The sequence below is a fragment of the Callorhinus ursinus genome, unplaced genomic scaffold (genome assembly GCF_003265705.2).
Source record: "Callorhinus ursinus isolate GAN/ISIS: 27379988/994484 unplaced genomic scaffold, GSC_fseal_2.0 scaffold10, whole genome shotgun sequence".
NCBI classification, from domain to species: Eukaryota; Metazoa; Chordata; class Mammalia; order Carnivora; family Otariidae; genus Callorhinus; species Callorhinus ursinus.
The window spans coordinates 81,406,399-81,423,377 of record NW_027397072.1 but is presented as its reverse complement, the minus strand read 5'-3'; the positions used below and the strand labels follow the sequence as shown (position 1 = coordinate 81,423,377).

Sequence of the window (16,979 nt, the reverse complement as noted above, 5' to 3'; positions counted from 1 at the left end):
CATCTGGAGAACTAGTAGCTTTGCCCGGCATCCACAGAACACTGGCCATGCTGCTTTCCCCTGGAATGTTCCCCAAATACATACCTTCTTTGACCGTGGTACGGAGCGTCTGAAAACTCAGTGTGTTACGGACAAGGCATTTAAAATCCGTGTTCAAATCCTCTCTTATGACTGGATCAAAAACCAGTGGCACTTCAATGTAGTTCTCATTGTTCTCTGAGTATTCCCTGAGTGAGAAAACATTCACTTAAACCTGATGTATCAAATGCAAGCCCATCTTTATGACGGAGACGCCCAAACGTTCTCAATGAGAAGGATCAGCTGTGCTTAAATTGGTCTCAGGATTCATAAAGTCAGGAGCACTTGCCAGGATATCGGTTCCCTATCTGGGAGAATTTCTAGGCTGAAGGTGGCAGTGACACTGAAGATGTTGGTCCCTGTAACAGGATGCTTGTCACAAGGAGAACTTAACAGGAGCCAGTTTCGTTTGGATAATGGAAAAATTCATTTTGTAAAGCCATTGATGAACAAAGAGTCAGTAGTAGGAATAGAAATGTCTGCCTTGGAGATACTTGACTGTAAGGCCAATAAATCATTTGCATACTGAGGAGGAGGGATTTTCCAGGAACCCTGGCCTCCACCGTGTTTCCGCCTCTCATCTCCATAGCCGGCTGTCATTCTGGCAACTCAAGCTCAGGGCCGAGGGCGGCAGACAGGCCAGGCCAGGGAATGTTCTAGCCAGCATTGCCACCATTTATAATATGATCATACTCTGAAGATGTTTCCCTGCTACCTAGAAGCATGAATACAAATATCACTGATGCGGATCTGCTAGAACTTTTTTTTTTTTTTTAATCCTTGGGAAGTTAGTCTCCTTTAAGCGTGCAGATAGTATGAGTAAGCTGACATGGGGCATGTGAGTGATGCCAAGCTTTTCCCAACAAGGACTTTGCAAGCAAGCAGTTGTGCTAACCACATATAATTTTGATCCACTACAGTACATCCAGAAAGACTTTTTTGATAGGTCTTTGAAAAAAGACAAAAACTGGCAAGCAGAAGTTGAGGCTAATTCATTGTACTGGAACTTGAATTTTAAAAATCCTTGATAATTTGGAACATCGAATGGTCGGTCTCCTTTCCTCAAATACAAATGGCTCACATTTACAAGGTCTGACTGTTCTACTTTTGGGGTGAGAAAACATTTTCCAGAGATGAATGCTTATGAGAACAGAATTCTTCCTTTAACATTAACCTTCCTTAGCGCCTGTGGCCACCCTCAGATACTGTGGCTTTCAGACTCTTTTGAAGGGTGTGCGAAAATGTTTGACACCCAGGTGCAGGGTGCAGCATGGAAATGTATGAACTCCAAAGTATTTTTTTTTTAAACTTCAAAAGTCAAGAAACAAATGTTTAAGGAAACAGCTAGAAAATGCAACATCAATGCCAAGTAGTTGACTGTAGCCCAGCTCCTACAGGAAGTTTGATTCTCAAGAACAACTGATAAGACTTAGCAAAACTCAATTTTAAAAATCCTAAAAATCTGCGGCATCTGGGTGGCTCAGTCAGTTAAGTGTCTGACTCTTGATTTCAGCTCGGGTTATGATCTCAGGGTCGTGGGATGGAGCCCTGCGTTGGGCTCTGTGCTCAGCATAGAGTCTGCTGGAGATTCTCTCTCCCTCTTCCTCCACCCCTCTCCTGGCTCGTGCTCTCTTTCTCTCTCTCTCTAAAATGAATAAATAAATCTTTAAAAAAAAATAAAATAAAATTCTAAAAATCCAACAGTTTACAATTAAAAAAATTATTTTTAATGGAGTGTGTGTGTCATACGAATAGGTCTGGTATGACATTGTCTCTAAAAGGAAGAGCAAAGCCCTCGGAAGTCCCATAAGATGCTTCTCAGCTGACAAAGATCTTCACCATCTTCACCCACTTACTGGCGCTGCCCCTCGGTCACACGGCCTCCCTGGTAGGCATTCTCTATTCTGGTGTTGTTGGCCATCCACCAGAGCATGGTGGTCGACTGTGTCCCGGCTCCCAGAAACACCTTACACGGGATTGTCAATCTTGATCCTGTGCAGGGCAAGACACCGCACATCAAACGTCAGAACCCAGCCAGGGAAAAGGGGTCACGCCAGCCCCTGTGTCCACCAGCAAATCCAAGTGGTGGACCCTTCCCCACCTTCTCAAACACCCCTCGCCAGCCAATTCTTACCTCAGAAGGAAATTCAGTTCCCTCAAATGATTCCATTCACATAGAACACCAGTATTTATCAACCGTCTCCAGTTCCCTCAACTGGTCTTCGTGAGAGATGAAAACCCTGAGGGCACATGGCTTCCCCAAGGCCCCTCAGCTCCTACAGGGCCTTCTGAACTCATGGATGCCTTCTCCCACACTTTATTCTAAGTACCTCAAAAAGTCACATGAACATTTGGATTCTTTCTCTTTGCCCATCGCTGGTCTCAGCCCTCGTGTTTCCCCCAGGAACCCCCCAGTCGCACATCATGCTCTTTTGGGATTAACTCTTTAAAAAAAGCCACTGAATTTTATATGCATGGTATCTTCTGCAATTGTTTGGTGTGATGGTACTGGGTCCTCCCCCTCAGTCACTAGAAGTTATATATTTTTTTTAAATCACCAAAGGGGAGGAAAGAAAAAAAAATGAACAAATCCTTCCCATTTGTTTCTTCCTCATGGGCGATATGCCTCCATGTGGTGGGTCTTTTAATGTACGGCCCCCCTTCAGGCTCGTCTCCCTCCCTCACCGCCTCTTACAACCTTAAGATTTCTTGGCCAAAAGCAACCCATTAAATCTGGCCTCATGTGATTCTGCCATGCACATGAATGCCTTCAAGGCAATGGGGTGGGAAACAGCTCTACTCGGCTGGGGAACGCCGGGGAGCCAGGGTACCGGAATCCCAGGCAGCACCCACCCTTGTCCTCACTTCCTCAGGTTTCCAGGTGGTTGTTCCAAGGGCCGAGGCAGCAATCCCAGCGTCTGCACAAAAGTCCCCCTTCTCTATGGCCACCAACTAAAATTTAAATATAAGCCCAGCACAGAACAGAGGAGAGCTGGATGTATGGATGGGAAGGAAGGGACGGAGGGAGGACGAGGCCTACAAAACCATTATAGGGAAACAAACACCAAAATGGCACAGGCTTCACGGACACACAAGGCCTGTCCGAAGCCCACCCTGACTCGAGCGTGGCTTTTGACCTTCAGTGAGCCACACTGACGCCCTGAGCAGCTTTTCCTTCTACAGAAGGACCCCTACGGGGTCGGTGTTGGCACTGAGCGGCATCCCGTGAGACGCGGTGGCAGTCAACAGGGAAGTGGGCACTGGCCAGGACAGCCCAAGCCACAGCCACAAATGGGGTGAAAAATGCAAAACCCTGTCAGCCACTCTCATCATCCACCTTGACCCGCCGAGCAGCCATTTCGGCAACAAGAGACCATCTCTGTGGGGCCAGCCATGACAGGGTCAGCCTCACGTTACAGATGGACTCTTAGGGAAATGCTATGCATCAGCCAAGTTTTGGTAGAGAGACTTATTTAAAACATACTGCAGGTACTGGCCACACAAGGGAATCATGCTGTTAATCCTCTCACACGGTTGATAACTGCCACCAGAACACTGGGATTTTTACATTTAGATTTTTGCAGGGCAGGTGTTCATGGAACAAAGTATACCTATTTTCACACAATGCCATTTCTAACATCTAACAAAAGGAAAGATGTTGTTTCTGCCTCTCACGCCGGGGTTCCAGGGTCCCACCCAGGCACACTGCACACCCCAGGGACAGGGGACCCCAGGGCTTTGGAACTGAAGGTATCCCTGTGCATGACACAGTCCTTGTAGGCCTTACCCAGTGAAGCTAATATGGTCTGGTGGGGGGAGATAATTACAGGAATTGTCTCCTCTTCTTTTTCTGAGAAGGATATGAGGAAAAGAGATTCAATTAGGGAAGCCATCATTTCAAGCTGAGACTCAAGTTCCATTGTTTAGCTAATTAACAAAGTTATCCTCTACAGTATGGCCAGCCATTGTAAGATTCGACCTTTGTCTGGCAAAGGAAACAGGCTCTCCACAAAATTGAGCATCTTTGGCCAATGCCTTTCCCAGAAGAGATATTACTGGAAGAGACCACAGTTAAAATACACATTCCACTAACAGATGTTCTTTGCTCTGTGATAAATAATTAACCATTCCCTTCCCCGGCTTCCTGAATGAATTCTTAATAGTAATGTTCACAATTCCCACAAGATAGGCTTTATCCCAATGTCTATTTGCCCTAAAATCTCCCCCTCTTCTCCATTCCTGCTTCCCCGAGTGCCTGCCACAGAATACTGCAGAGTCACTTCAAAAACATAAATAAAGACACAGGAATTTGGGAACCACCTGTTTATACTGCGAATCCCACACTGAGTGATAAAGAGCATAACCCAGCATTGGCTAATATGTCTTGTTAATGGAGAACATAAACTGCTTTGGGAGGCAGATAGAGGTGGACCTCTGAATAGGAACCCAGCTCCCCAAGAGGCAGGTCTCCCAACAGCTTGAAGAAAGTGGGCACCTGAATTGGAGCAAAAAGCATGGCTGGGGTGGGCAAAGGGCTGCCCATCTCCATGATCACTCGCTCCATCCTTACGTCTTCCCTGCAGAGCATTTTGAAATCCTAACATGAGTAAGCATTAGGCAGCGTCACTCACAGTGGAGGGGCACATGGCTTCTGGACCAAGACGAGGAGCCTCCCCTCAATCGCCCCCCCACCAACACACATAATCACATGCCTGCCGCGCAGAGGCTGGGACAATGGAGGGGCAAGGAAAAAAAAGCCTCAGGGGCTAAATACCTCTGTGCCTCACAAATCTGAGGGTGCATCAGCATCACGGGGGGGGGGGAGGTGTTAAACACAGATTGCAGTGGTCCCGTTTCTAACCCAGTAGGTCTGGATGGAGACTGAGATTCTGCAAGTCTAGTGAGCACCCAAGTGCTAGACCACCCTTTGAGAAGTCCTGAGAAAACAAGTGTGATCACAAGCCGGGGTAATATGTGGGCTGGTCGCCCCCTAGTGTTCCTGTGCAGTATCACATGGCCAGGATAATTCTGAACCCTTTGAAAGTCACCGGAAGTCCCCGTGAATCCCCCGCCGGGGAACAAGGAGTTGATATGAATGAATCCTCACAAGACTACGTAATCTAGAGATTTCAGCCCATGGGAGACACAATTTTCCCTGTGGTAAAACTGAATCTCTGGATTTTCTCTGGGAGGGGAAAAAAAGTTAAACTTCTCCCTTCATGGACCAATTATTTAACCTTAATATATTTCCAAAAGCCCTCTGAAATGCCCTAAAAAAACTCCAAATGTGTATTCAGTATATAAAATAAAGAAAAGCAGCATACTCTTTAGGGCAGAGTCCAGGACTCAAACACTTTTCTGTTCCTTGCATTAAACTTGATGTCCAGCATGTAGGCAGTAAATGCTAAGTAATTTTAAATACTCATCAACACTGTTCACAACACTATTTTCAAGTAGAACTCATTTAAGCCAATGAGAGCACTCACACCTTGAAATTCTGATTTCAAGGGCCACGTGCCTTGGGGAAGCCCGAGAAAGGGGAATCTCCACTGGCTATGTCAATGCATAGCCTTCTAACTGAAAAATCCAATAAAATCTTAATATCCTAGAATTATACATAAAGTTATGACAACCATGTTCTGATGGCTGGCCCTGGAGGTGCAAGCCTTCCAAAGGGACCTTCCCAGCGAACCACTGTTTGTCCCCCTCTGCTGGTGTGTTTTAGCCACACTTGGAACTGTATCAACTACCCAGCGATTCACCTTTCCTCATAAAAACACCCCGTTTTCTATCTTTCAAAGCTTCACACACATGTCTCATTAGCCTGATGCTTTAGGCAAGTTGATAGGTCTGTTTTCCTTTCATACCAAAGACATTCAAGGAATTCTACGTGAATCCTCATTTGTTCTTTGCATGCTTGTTATTGGCAGGGTGGGGAGATCCCTCAGTGGCAAGTACTCACTGTTGACACGTAGTTCAATATTCCTAGTCACGTTGTACGGCATGCCTTCATGGGTGAATGTCATGGCACAAGTGTAATAACCCGCATCCTCCACAGACACATTCTGGATGATTAAGCGAGAGGTTCCCCTCACACTTAGAAACTTCTCGTTGTCTTGATCCAAAAGGACAGAATCCTTAAGGGAAAATACTTTTCAGAGTTATGCTATGTACTAATTTATATCTCAAAAGCTATATATGAATATCACCCATATTATCAATCAATGTTGAATAAGCAACCCAAGAATTGCCCTGGTATTTACTTGGCGAATGGACTTTGGACATACCACTAACTGTATTTTTTAACAGAGGGAATTTGTTAACAGATAAAACGAAATTGTAGGATTTGTTTAACCACAATGTTTATAGCACATCTGTGTAAGCACAACGGGGAAAAAAAAGAAACTATCTCTTATTTGATAAACAAAGCCATTACCACCTTGGGAAACATGGAGGGAAGAGTAGTAGTATGTCATCAGGTTGACTGTAATATTCAGAAATATTCAGGGTGAAAGTAATATTCAGGAAAAATGAAGAAATGATGTTAGAGTAATGACTTTGAAAATCCTTTCAATTTTAGGAGTTTGTAAAGACAGAGGAAAATGTGTAAGAAAAAACTAAGTGTGAGGAACAAGGGCACACTTTCCATATGGACAAAAGATTCTGTGGGGTCTGCACCACAGAACTCTCAAAAGCAAGGCCTCCAATAACAGAAAACGTTGAATGGGATTTGAGTAAATATCCCAGTGAGCACAATGTGTTCTCAGGAACCTATCTTTCAAAACCATGATCAAAAACTTGAGACAGTCAAATATAACTTCAAGTCATCTCTGAATCTTGCTCTGAACGGGAGCACAGACAAACTGGAATAGTTTGTCAGCTAGTGGCTCATAAAGTATTATTTTACAATATATTTAATTAAAAAGAGAGATTTTATTGTCCCTAACATGAGTCCCCAAACATGAAAAAAAAGCCAAACGGGGCTCAGCACCCCAGTTCTTCCAAGGCCCCCAAACCCCCAGGGCTCCCTGCATGGCAGTGGTGTGTGGAGCCTGGCCTCCCGTGCTGGAGTTCTGGCTTCCCCATCTACCAGCTGTGTGACCTTGGGCAAGTGCCTTACATTTCTGTCTCTCTGTTTCCTAACCTGTAAAATGGAGATATTAACAATCCCTACTTTGTTAGGTTATATGCCAGGGAATCTAGAGCAGAATTATACACAGTACCTGCTCAGTAATGATTAGCACTGGTATCCTATATGTATCTTGTAGCTATAATACCAGTCAACTGGTTGACCTTTTCTTGATTAAAGGATTCATTTCTATCAAATTTTAAACAATTAACTGTACTTTTCAGTATCAGTCTATGGTCTGTCTATATGAGGGGTCTGCAAATTTTTCCTGTTAAGGGCCAGACAGTAAATATTTAAGGCCTACAGTCCATATGGCCTCTGTCCTCTGCTAAGTTTAAAGAGCTACTCAATTTGGCCCTTGCAGTATGAGACCACAGAAACAGCATGGCCATGCCCCAGTAAAACTGTATTTATGGACACTGAAATTTGAATTTTATATCTTTTTCACATATCATGAAATACTAGTCTTCTTTTAATATTTTTTTAAGATTTTATTTATTTATTTATTTGACAGAGAGAGAGAACAGGCAGGGGGAGCAGCAGGCTTCCTGCTGAGCAGGGAGCCCACAGGGCTTGATCCCAGGACCCTGGGATCATGACCTGACCCAAGGGTAGACGCTTAACTGACTGAGCCACCCAGGCACCCCTAATTTTTTTTAAAGATTTATTTCTTTTAGAAAGAGGGACAGAGAGAGCAAGCGTGCGCTCAGGGGAGAGGAACAGAGGGAAAGAAACTTCAAACAGACTCCCTACTGAGCACAGAGCCCAACGTGGACCTCGATCTCATGACCTGAGCCAAAACCAAGAGTCGGACGCTCAACAGACTGAGCCACCCAGGCGCCCCTCTTTTAATTTTTTTTAACCATTTAAAAAAGTGAAAACTATCCTGAGCTGTCGGGCAGGTGGCAGGTCAATTTGGCCACTGGTTATAAGCTATAGTTTGCCCACACCTGCTCTACACAAGTGATCTATGATAGTATTTATTCAATCAGTCAAGAAAACAAATTGTTTATATTTACTCCTTTAGCCCGAAAGTTAATTATCATGTGCTTTAAAAAGGCTTCATTAAGGGGCACGTGGGTGGCTCAGTTGGCTAAGCGACTGCCTTCGGCTCAGGTCATGATCCTGGAGTCCCGGGATCGAGTCCCGCATCGGGCTCCCTGCTCAGCGGGGAGTCTGCTTCTCCCTCTGACCCTCTTCCCTCTCCTGCTCTCTATCTCTCATTCTCTTTCTCTCTCAAATAAATAAATAAAATCTTTAACAAAAATAAAATAAATAAAATAAAAAGGCTTCATTAAAATGTGTACACAGATGTTAACTAAACCAGTAGTTTTCTCTACATTTATTTTTTTCCCTACATTTCTATAGACAAATGACAGTGTGAAAAGCTATTTTCTTCAGCTGTCACTTACTCTGCATTCATTTTGAATTCTGGTTTCTCAAAATTCTACTCTGAGGACCCTTACCCAAGCCACACACAGATGAACAGAACATATTAATCACGCCCCCCCCTTTTTTTAAAGATTTTATTTATTTATTTGAGAGAGAGAGAGAATGAGAGATAGAGAGCATGAGAGGGAGGAGGGTCAGAGGGAGAAGCAGACTCCCCGCTGAGCAGGGAGCCCGATGCGGGACTTGATTCTGGGACTCCAGGATCATGACCGGAGCCGAAGGCAGTCGCTTAACCAACTGAGCCACCCAGGCGCCCCACGCCCCTTTTTAAAATAACTAGTTGAAAAAAAAAAAAAACAGAAATATAAAAGTGAATGTGTTGCCTTCAGAATGGGTATTTTATATCTTTCCTGTGGCTAGTAAAGACACGTTTTAATTAAAGTAGCAATTTTTTAAAGATGTACCTTGTACCACTGAATCTTCACGTCCATTTTGTTATGGGTGAATTCACTCAGCTCAGGGCAAACTAAGGACCCAGAGGTTGACAAGGTTAGAATTTGCGGGTACGATATGAAAGGCAGGGAAGCTTCTGTCTTCTCAAAAACCCTGAGCTCAACGGACATTTCATCACAGTAAGAGGCATTTCTGAAGTCAAGGGAAAAAAGCATAATAAATGATAAGGCAAAATAACAGCAATGCTAAATGAAATTGAGAATAATTTCCCCAATCCCATTAAATTCTGGGAATCATCTATCAACTGAAGCCAAATTTCAGAAAACTGCGGAGAACTTTGGGTAAGATCTCTTAAATATTTTTGCGATACTGCATGGGGGAAATGAACTTGGCAAGTTTGTTTTTAATTTGGGGTTTTTTTTTTTTTGGTTCACCTAATTCTAACCTCAGTATCATAATTCTATCAAGACCTTAGAACTGGGGAAAGGGCGGAGGCATAACACTGATAAAAACATGGGGAAAAAACAGAAAAACATAAAAATATAGTCATCTCAGCTAAGTAAGTCCCTGGCTACATAATCAACAGAAACCGTGAGAATGTGCTGTATAAGGAGGGGCGGGGTGGGGCAGGGAAGGACTGAACAGCAAAAGGTTAAACAGTCTATATCTAAAGAAGGAACAAAATGTGACAAATATACGTGAGAGAAGTAAGTGACAAAAGCTTACTACCTGAAAGTAAAAAGAATTAATTCAAATAGATAAAACCAATATCTAATATGATATTTCATGTCTGGCTAAAAAAAAAAGGAAAAAGCTGAACAAACATTTTAGGCACAAAGAAATGCAGAAAGCTAACTATCACCTTGAAAAGTACATATTTCACTGTAAGTCAAAGAAAGGCAAATAAGGACAAGTCTAAAGAACGGCGCATACCTGAAAAGAGTCATTGTACCAGCCGGAAGAGGCCTGTACTAGGTGCTCTATATATGTTATTTTATTTATTCTCCAACCCTACAAGGTAGGAATTATTATTATATCATTTTTAGATGAGGAAAATTAGGTATGCAGAAATGAAGTCATTTCCTAAGGCTGTAGAGCTACTAAGAGGTCAAACCAAAGTTAGAAGCCAAGGAAGGCTCTGGGAAAACCCGTAAATTCAGGCAATATCTCCGGAAACCAAACTTACTACACATATCAAGAGTTCCAAACCTGTTCACATTATTGATCTGGTAATTCCCCGTGGGCAAGACAGTCCGTGAAAATAACTCAAAAGACTGATGGGTGGGGAATAACTTGATCACCACTCACATTCTCCGTGTGGTGTGGCATCCCCACATGGTGGGGTGGTGGTAATTAGTGCTGTTCACCGAGTATGTCCAGTTCCCCGACTCTGAGCAAACGGTGGAATTACACATCGTGGCCCCACTGTGGGTGGGTGCAGTTATAGGACTTTTTCTAGTCCATGGGATGTATGTGTGTCTCTTGTACACAAAGTTTCAATAGCCAAGCGAGACACTCTAAAACATGTCTCCTTCTGGTATGACAACCAACAACATTTGAGATAATGTCTGCTCCTTCAGTCTGGGTTCCTGATTGTCTGCCAAACCATCATGGGCTTTGTAGGCTTGTTGCATGTGTGATAAATAAACCTTTGTGGTTTTAAGCCACTGAAACTTGGGGGCTGTTTGATTTAGCAGCATAACCTGCCCACCCTGGTTGACAGTGGGTTCTAGGTCAGAAGATTATAAAACTCACAGGAACATGGCTGTGTTAATACCTGCCAAAGGGTATTAGGGCAACCATTGGTGATTCTCACTCTGCTGGAACCCCAATCTTAGAGCTGGAAGAGAGTTCTAAAGACCAGCCAGGGAGACTCTCTCACATGCTAAAAAACCTTGACCCTGGGATTTCTTCTGCCCCCCTCAATCTCAGATCTCTCTTTTTCTACAAGAACAGAAAATAAAGGGGTGCCTGTGTGGCTCAGTCGGTTGATTGACTCTTGATTTCGGCTCAAGTCATGATCACAGGGTGGTGAGATCGAGCCCCACATGAGGCTCTGCACTCAGCCGTGTGTCTGCTCAAGATTCTCTTTCTCTCCCCCTCCTTCTGCCTGCCCACCTCTAAAATAAATAAATAAATCTTTTTTTAAAAAAAGAATAGAAAATAAAATAAGGGTAATATTTTTTAATCGAGTATAAAAACAAACTTGAAGACAAACATGACTCAGCTCACATCTCCCTGATTTTTGCGTATTATCACTTCAGTAATCAATAAGTATTGCCTTTGGGAAAGAAAAGGCATTTTGATGTATATATGGACCATTTTCTATGGTGCTCTCCATAACTATGCATTTATAGCTATTGTAAAATCAGATATCCACATTGCCCTGATATGGAAATAAGAGACTGCCTAACTATTTCCTAGGCAGGGTTCACTGACAGGACTGAACACACTCACCCATCCACCCCCATACACCACACACACACACACACACACACACACACACACACACACACATACACCATCTAGGACTGGGGCTGATATTGTCTGAAATTCTCCCATTCACCAGTAATTCCCTTGTGCTATGAATGTGCTTTCTTTGGTTCTCTTTCTAAATGAAAGTACTCGTAGGTACGGTTTCTCCTTAAATCAAGCAGGTTTATGAAATGTGCTGAGACTCTAAAGCTAGCTGGTAGAAGGAGTGGGCAGAGCCTGGGGGGAAGATACAGGCAGCAGCTGAAGAGAGAAGACCAGGAACACTACTTCCCAGTCTGCCTTAATCCTTTCAGGAGAACTTAGCCAGGCAAGGTTTAAAATCACCAACACTAACTACACCTACAGCTTTCTCCTGCATGAAGCAGCAAGCTTTGCCAAGACCACTGAATGGGGAATGGACAGTCTTTTCAATAAAAGATGTTAGGAAAACTGGATAGCCACTTGCAAAAGAATGAAGTCAGACCATTACCTTATGCAATGTATAAACTTTAACTCAAAATGGATCAAAGACCTAAACATAAGAGTTAAAACTATAAAAATTCTTAGATGAAAACACAGGGTAAATCTTTACAACATTACATACAGCAATGATTTCTTAGATAGGATATCAAAAACATAGGCCACCAAAGAAAAAACAGAATTGAACTTTATCAAAATTAAAAACCTTTGTGCCTCAAAGAACATTATCAAAAGAGTAAAAAGGCAACCCGTGGCATGGGAGAAAATAATTGTAAATCATATATGTGGGAAGGGATTGAGAGCCAGAATATATAAAGAATTCCTACAATTCAAAAACAAATAACTTGATTAAAGAATGGATAAAGATGTGATACACACACACACACACACACACACACACACACACACAGAGGAATATGACTCAGCCATAAAAAAGAATGAAATCTTGCCATTTGCAACGACATGGATGGATCTAGATGGAATAACGCTAAGTGAAATAAATCAGTCAGAGAAAGACAAATACCATATGATTTCACTCACAGGTAGAATCTAAGAACAAAACAGATGAGCAAAGAACAAAAGAGACAAACAAACAAAAAAATTCTTAAATACGGAGAACAAACTAGTGGTTGCCAGAGATGGGTGGTGGGATGGGAGAAATAGATGAAGGGGATTAAAAGTATACTCAGTGATGAGCACTGAGAAACGTACAGAACTGCTGAATCATTATACTCCGTACCTGAAACTAACATAACACTGCATGTTAATTATATTTCAATTTTTAAAAGAAATGTAAAATAATAAGACAACAAAAACATTTTAAAGTTACAAATGGGCAAAGGACTTGAATAGACTTCCGGCCAATAAAGGACATGGAAAGAGGCTCAGCATTACTAATCATTAGGGAAATGCAAATCAAAAGCATAATAATCTATCACTTCATGCCCAGTAGGATGGCTATTATCCCTCTCCAAGAAAAACCCAGAAAATAGTAAGTGTTGGTAAAGATGTGGAGACACTAGAACCCGTGTGCACTGCCGATGCACTGCCGGTGGGAATGTAAAAATGGAGCAGCTATTCTGGCAAACAATATGATGGTTCCTCAAAAAATTAAACATAGAACGACGAATTGTCTCCTGAGTTTGCGCCCAAAACAAGTAAAAGGGACTCAAAGAGATCTCTGTACACCTATGATCAGAGCAGCATTACTCACAATAGCCAAAAGGCAGGTAGAATGTCCACTGACAGATAAACGGGTAACCAAAGTATGGTATATTTATGCAATGGAATATTATTCAGTCTTAAAAAGGAAGGGAATTCAGATGCATGCCGCAGTCTGCATGACCCTCGAAGACACTGTGCTCAGTGAGAGAAGCCAGTCACCAAAGGACAAATACTGCCTGACTCCACTCCTATGAGGTACTTAGAGCAGTCAAATTCACAGAGGCAGACAATAGATTGGGGCTGCCAGGAGGGGAGCCCCCATGGGGGGAGGCGGAGAGAGGAATTCATGGTTAACTTCACGGGCACAGAGCTGCAGTGTGAGAAGATGAAGAGTTTTGGAGACGGACGGTGGTGATGGTTGCACAATAATGTGAATGTGTTTAACACACGGAATTGTACGTATAAAAGGGGATAAAGATGATAATTCTGATGTTATGCATATGTTACCACAATTAAAAAAACAAAAAGCAACAGGACAAAGAGGAAGGGGGCTACACCCCACATCAGGGGCTGTGGGTTCCAGTCTCAGCTCCACACCTACCACCTGGGAACACTTTATAAGTTAGCTCCGTCCCCTCACACGTACAATAAGCAGTTGGATGAACTCATTCCTAAAGTCTCATCCAGTGTTCTACATCGATTTCTTCTGTCCATGTGGACGCAGGCATGAACAAAATGGATCAAGTCCCTGTCGGCCTAGAGTTTACATTCTAAAGGGGTAGACAACATTAAATATGTAAACACATGAGTGTGTCAGGTGAGGAAAAATACCAGCAGGGGAAAGACAGAGTGTGTCAGGAGTACTGGTTTAGGTAAAGGAGCTAGGGAAGTCCTCTCCAAAGAGGTGACGTTTGAGCAAAGACTTCAATGAAGGGAGAGAAAGAGCCATGACGGCATCTGGGGAAGGCTCTCGGGTAGGAGGTATTCAGGAACTGTGAAGAGGACTAAAGGTAGCTTCTCACCTATGCACTGGATTTTGAAATCCAGGTTATCACTGAAAAACCGTGCAGAAGCCCTTCTGGAAGGAGACCCATTCCTACCCTAGTCCCGGGGTGTTGTGGGGGCTTACCTGATAGTGCAGATGTAGGTGCCTGAGTCCTCCTGCAAGGCTGGCAAGATCCAGAGAGCACCATCCTGGATCCACATTCGCGTCTCTTCTTCCCCGGGGACCTTTCCAGTAGAATCGTTTCTACGCCACGTCACGTTGACATAGGGGCTGACAGACGCCCACAACCAGAGCTGCGCCTGGGGGCACCTCAGGACCACAGGCTCCCCTTCTACCCTGAAGTCGGTTTTGAAATGCTTGCCAAGAAATTTGCAGTTTTCGGCAGCCACTAAAGGACAGGGAGACCACAGTCAAGCTTTGGGTCCAAAACCTCCTTTGATGGGCACATCTGAAGAAGCCAAGTGCCCCTAACAAGTGACCTGCACCCTGGGGTTATAATGACTTCAAAATTCCCAAAAACAACTTTAGGGCTTCTGTCCATTCCAATTTAAATTTTGGGGGAAAAGTTAAATCCGGTTCACAGGATGACAAAAAATGATTAAAAAGTTGGGTCATATTCTTCACTTGTTGACTCCTTAACATTAAAAGCAGATCTTGGCTGAGTTCAGACAGAAAAAGAGCTTAGTTGTGACAAGACATGTGGTTAAAATCTAAAAGCATCTTTTATTGAGGGCAAAAGCACCACTTCCTTGACTCACTCTTTGGCAGGAATGACTGATACCCAGAGCAAGCTCCGTGCAACAGAGGAGATGGTTAGGAGGAAGGATCTGCCCCACCTTGCTCTTTGAAAACAACCAACTTTACTAGATAAACAACTACTTTCCCCAGAGAAGCTGCAGGCAAGCTCTCTTCAGCTGAGAAGAGATTTTTTTTTAAGACTGTATTTATTCATTTGAGACACAGAGATACAGAGAGAGAGAGAGAGCATGAGCAGGGGGGGGGAGAGGCCAAGGGAGAGGGAGAAGCAGGCTCCCTGCTGAGCCAGGAGCCCAGTGTGGGGCTCCATCCCAGGACCCCAAGATCATGGCCTGAGCCGAAGGCAGACGCTTAACCATCTGTGCCACCCAGGCGCCCCAAGACTCACTTCTTACCTGTGTGTTCCTCAGGCGGAATGGTGAAGGCTGAAACGCTCATTACCAACATGTAAAAGATGAACATTTTTTCTGGCAACTTCTGGAGGACACAGGAGGTGGAGCTCTCAGGTCCAGCACTCCGCAGCCTATAGGAGGAGACAGAGGGGTCACCAGGAGCCACACACAGCCAGAGAGACAACACCCTGAAGACGGTCCCAGAAGCAGGTTCTAGAGGCTTCACCTGATGATAGAAACTTTTTGCCTAGACTTTAGACTTTTTAACAAGAAAAATGCCGAAGTTTTGGAGTTGCTCCTCAATAGCTATATTCACTGAGCACACCTAATAACAAATCCCCAGAGTACTTACAAGGTGTCTTGGAATAGGTGTTCCATATTCTAAGTGTCTCTCCTGAAGTGTGCCTTAGCATGCCCTGCCCTGTGCTAAGATGCTCTTTCCTCAGCTATGGCCACTGCTCAGGTTCTCTCCTCCTTCAGGTCTCTACTCAAGCATCACTCGTGGTGAGGTCTTCCCTGACATTCCTGTGTAAAACTGCACCACCCTTCTGCCATTGATCAATGCTCCACATTTTTCTTTTCTACACTATTGCTCTCTACGGCATTCACCATCAACCGTGTCTCCTCCCTCTGGAAGGCCAGCTCATGGGCTCAAAGATCCTACTTTATTTTACTCACAGCTATATCCCTAACTTCTATTTGTTGAATGAATGAATGAGTGATTTAATCACTAGAAGTCAAAAGGTCCTCATATTTTACTTGTTGGAGAACTTTTTCTATTGTTTTTATGGATTAGCTCTTACTTTACATACAATTCCGACATACACTGTTGCATTATATATATTATATATACCACTGACTCTCTGGTCTACAGCATGCTGGTGGGGGCAGGGAGAGAAATAAGGTCCAAATAGTGAATAGGTTACACAAGTTCATGAAGCACTCCTGGCCACATACCTCCCCGAGACCAGAGCACCAGGTGCCTCTGTATCTCCCTGCAGTTCTCACACCATATCGTAATTACCTGTTGTATTAGCTCCCCAGTGTCCCAACAATACTGCCAGCAATCCACCTCAACACTCAACACTGAAATGCGTCAAACAATCGCCAAGGCGATCATGCCAATGGTGTAAAATGATTCTGGCTCACAAGTCTGTGGATCTGACCTTGATCAGGCTGGGTTAGGCTTGGCTCCAGGCTTTGGGTGGGATCTAAGTTGGCTCCATGTGTCTCTCATCGTCCCTGGACCTATGACTGCCTGGGAGATGATCCTCTCCTGCGATGGCAAAAACGCAAGCAATGTGGGCAAGAGCACTCAAGGCCTTGCCCAGAACTAGCTCACTCCCGTCTGCCCCACGTTCCACTGGCCAAAGCAAGTCACGTGGCCAGAGCCGCCATCAGTGGGGTGGGGAAATTACCCCCACCTCCAGTGGGAGGAATTCCAAGTTCCGTCCGGAGGGGAAACACGTGGGAGCAACCAAGACACCTACCATGACTGTTTCTTCTCTGGCTCCCCATGGGTGGGGACAGTCTTGAAAAGAGAAGCCCAGTCTTGTTCATAGCCCTCAAGGCCTACAAGATACCCAGTCCCAGAAAATACCAAGGAATATTTATGATCAGAAACCTAGCAGGGAATTGGAAGTGATGAGTGAGT

General features: G+C 43.9%; 1 protein-coding gene across 3 annotated transcripts in view; it reads right to left on the bottom strand.

Moving 5' to 3' along the window:
• The window catches only part of IL1R2 (interleukin 1 receptor type 2), a 33,111-nt gene that overhangs the window by 2,061 nt on the left and 14,071 nt on the right, over window positions 1–16,979 (bottom strand). For 2 of the 3 annotated variants that reach the window (XM_025869056.2, XM_073897896.1), the window contains 7 exons: window positions 15,329–15,456; window positions 14,301–14,565; window positions 9,064–9,244; window positions 6,041–6,215; window positions 3,866–3,928; window positions 1,935–2,070; window positions 85–227 (listed from right to left, as the gene is read on the bottom strand). In XM_025869056.2, coding sequence (XP_025724841.2) covers window positions 85–227; window positions 1,935–2,070; window positions 3,866–3,928; window positions 6,041–6,215; window positions 9,064–9,244; window positions 14,301–14,565; window positions 15,329–15,456 — 1,091 coding nt within the window. Of the gene's footprint in view, window positions 1–84; window positions 228–1,934; window positions 2,071–3,865; window positions 3,929–6,040; window positions 6,216–9,063; window positions 9,245–14,300; window positions 14,566–15,328; window positions 15,457–16,491; window positions 16,585–16,979 lie in introns of those variants that run through there. The other variant, XM_073897895.1, reaches the window with a different exon arrangement.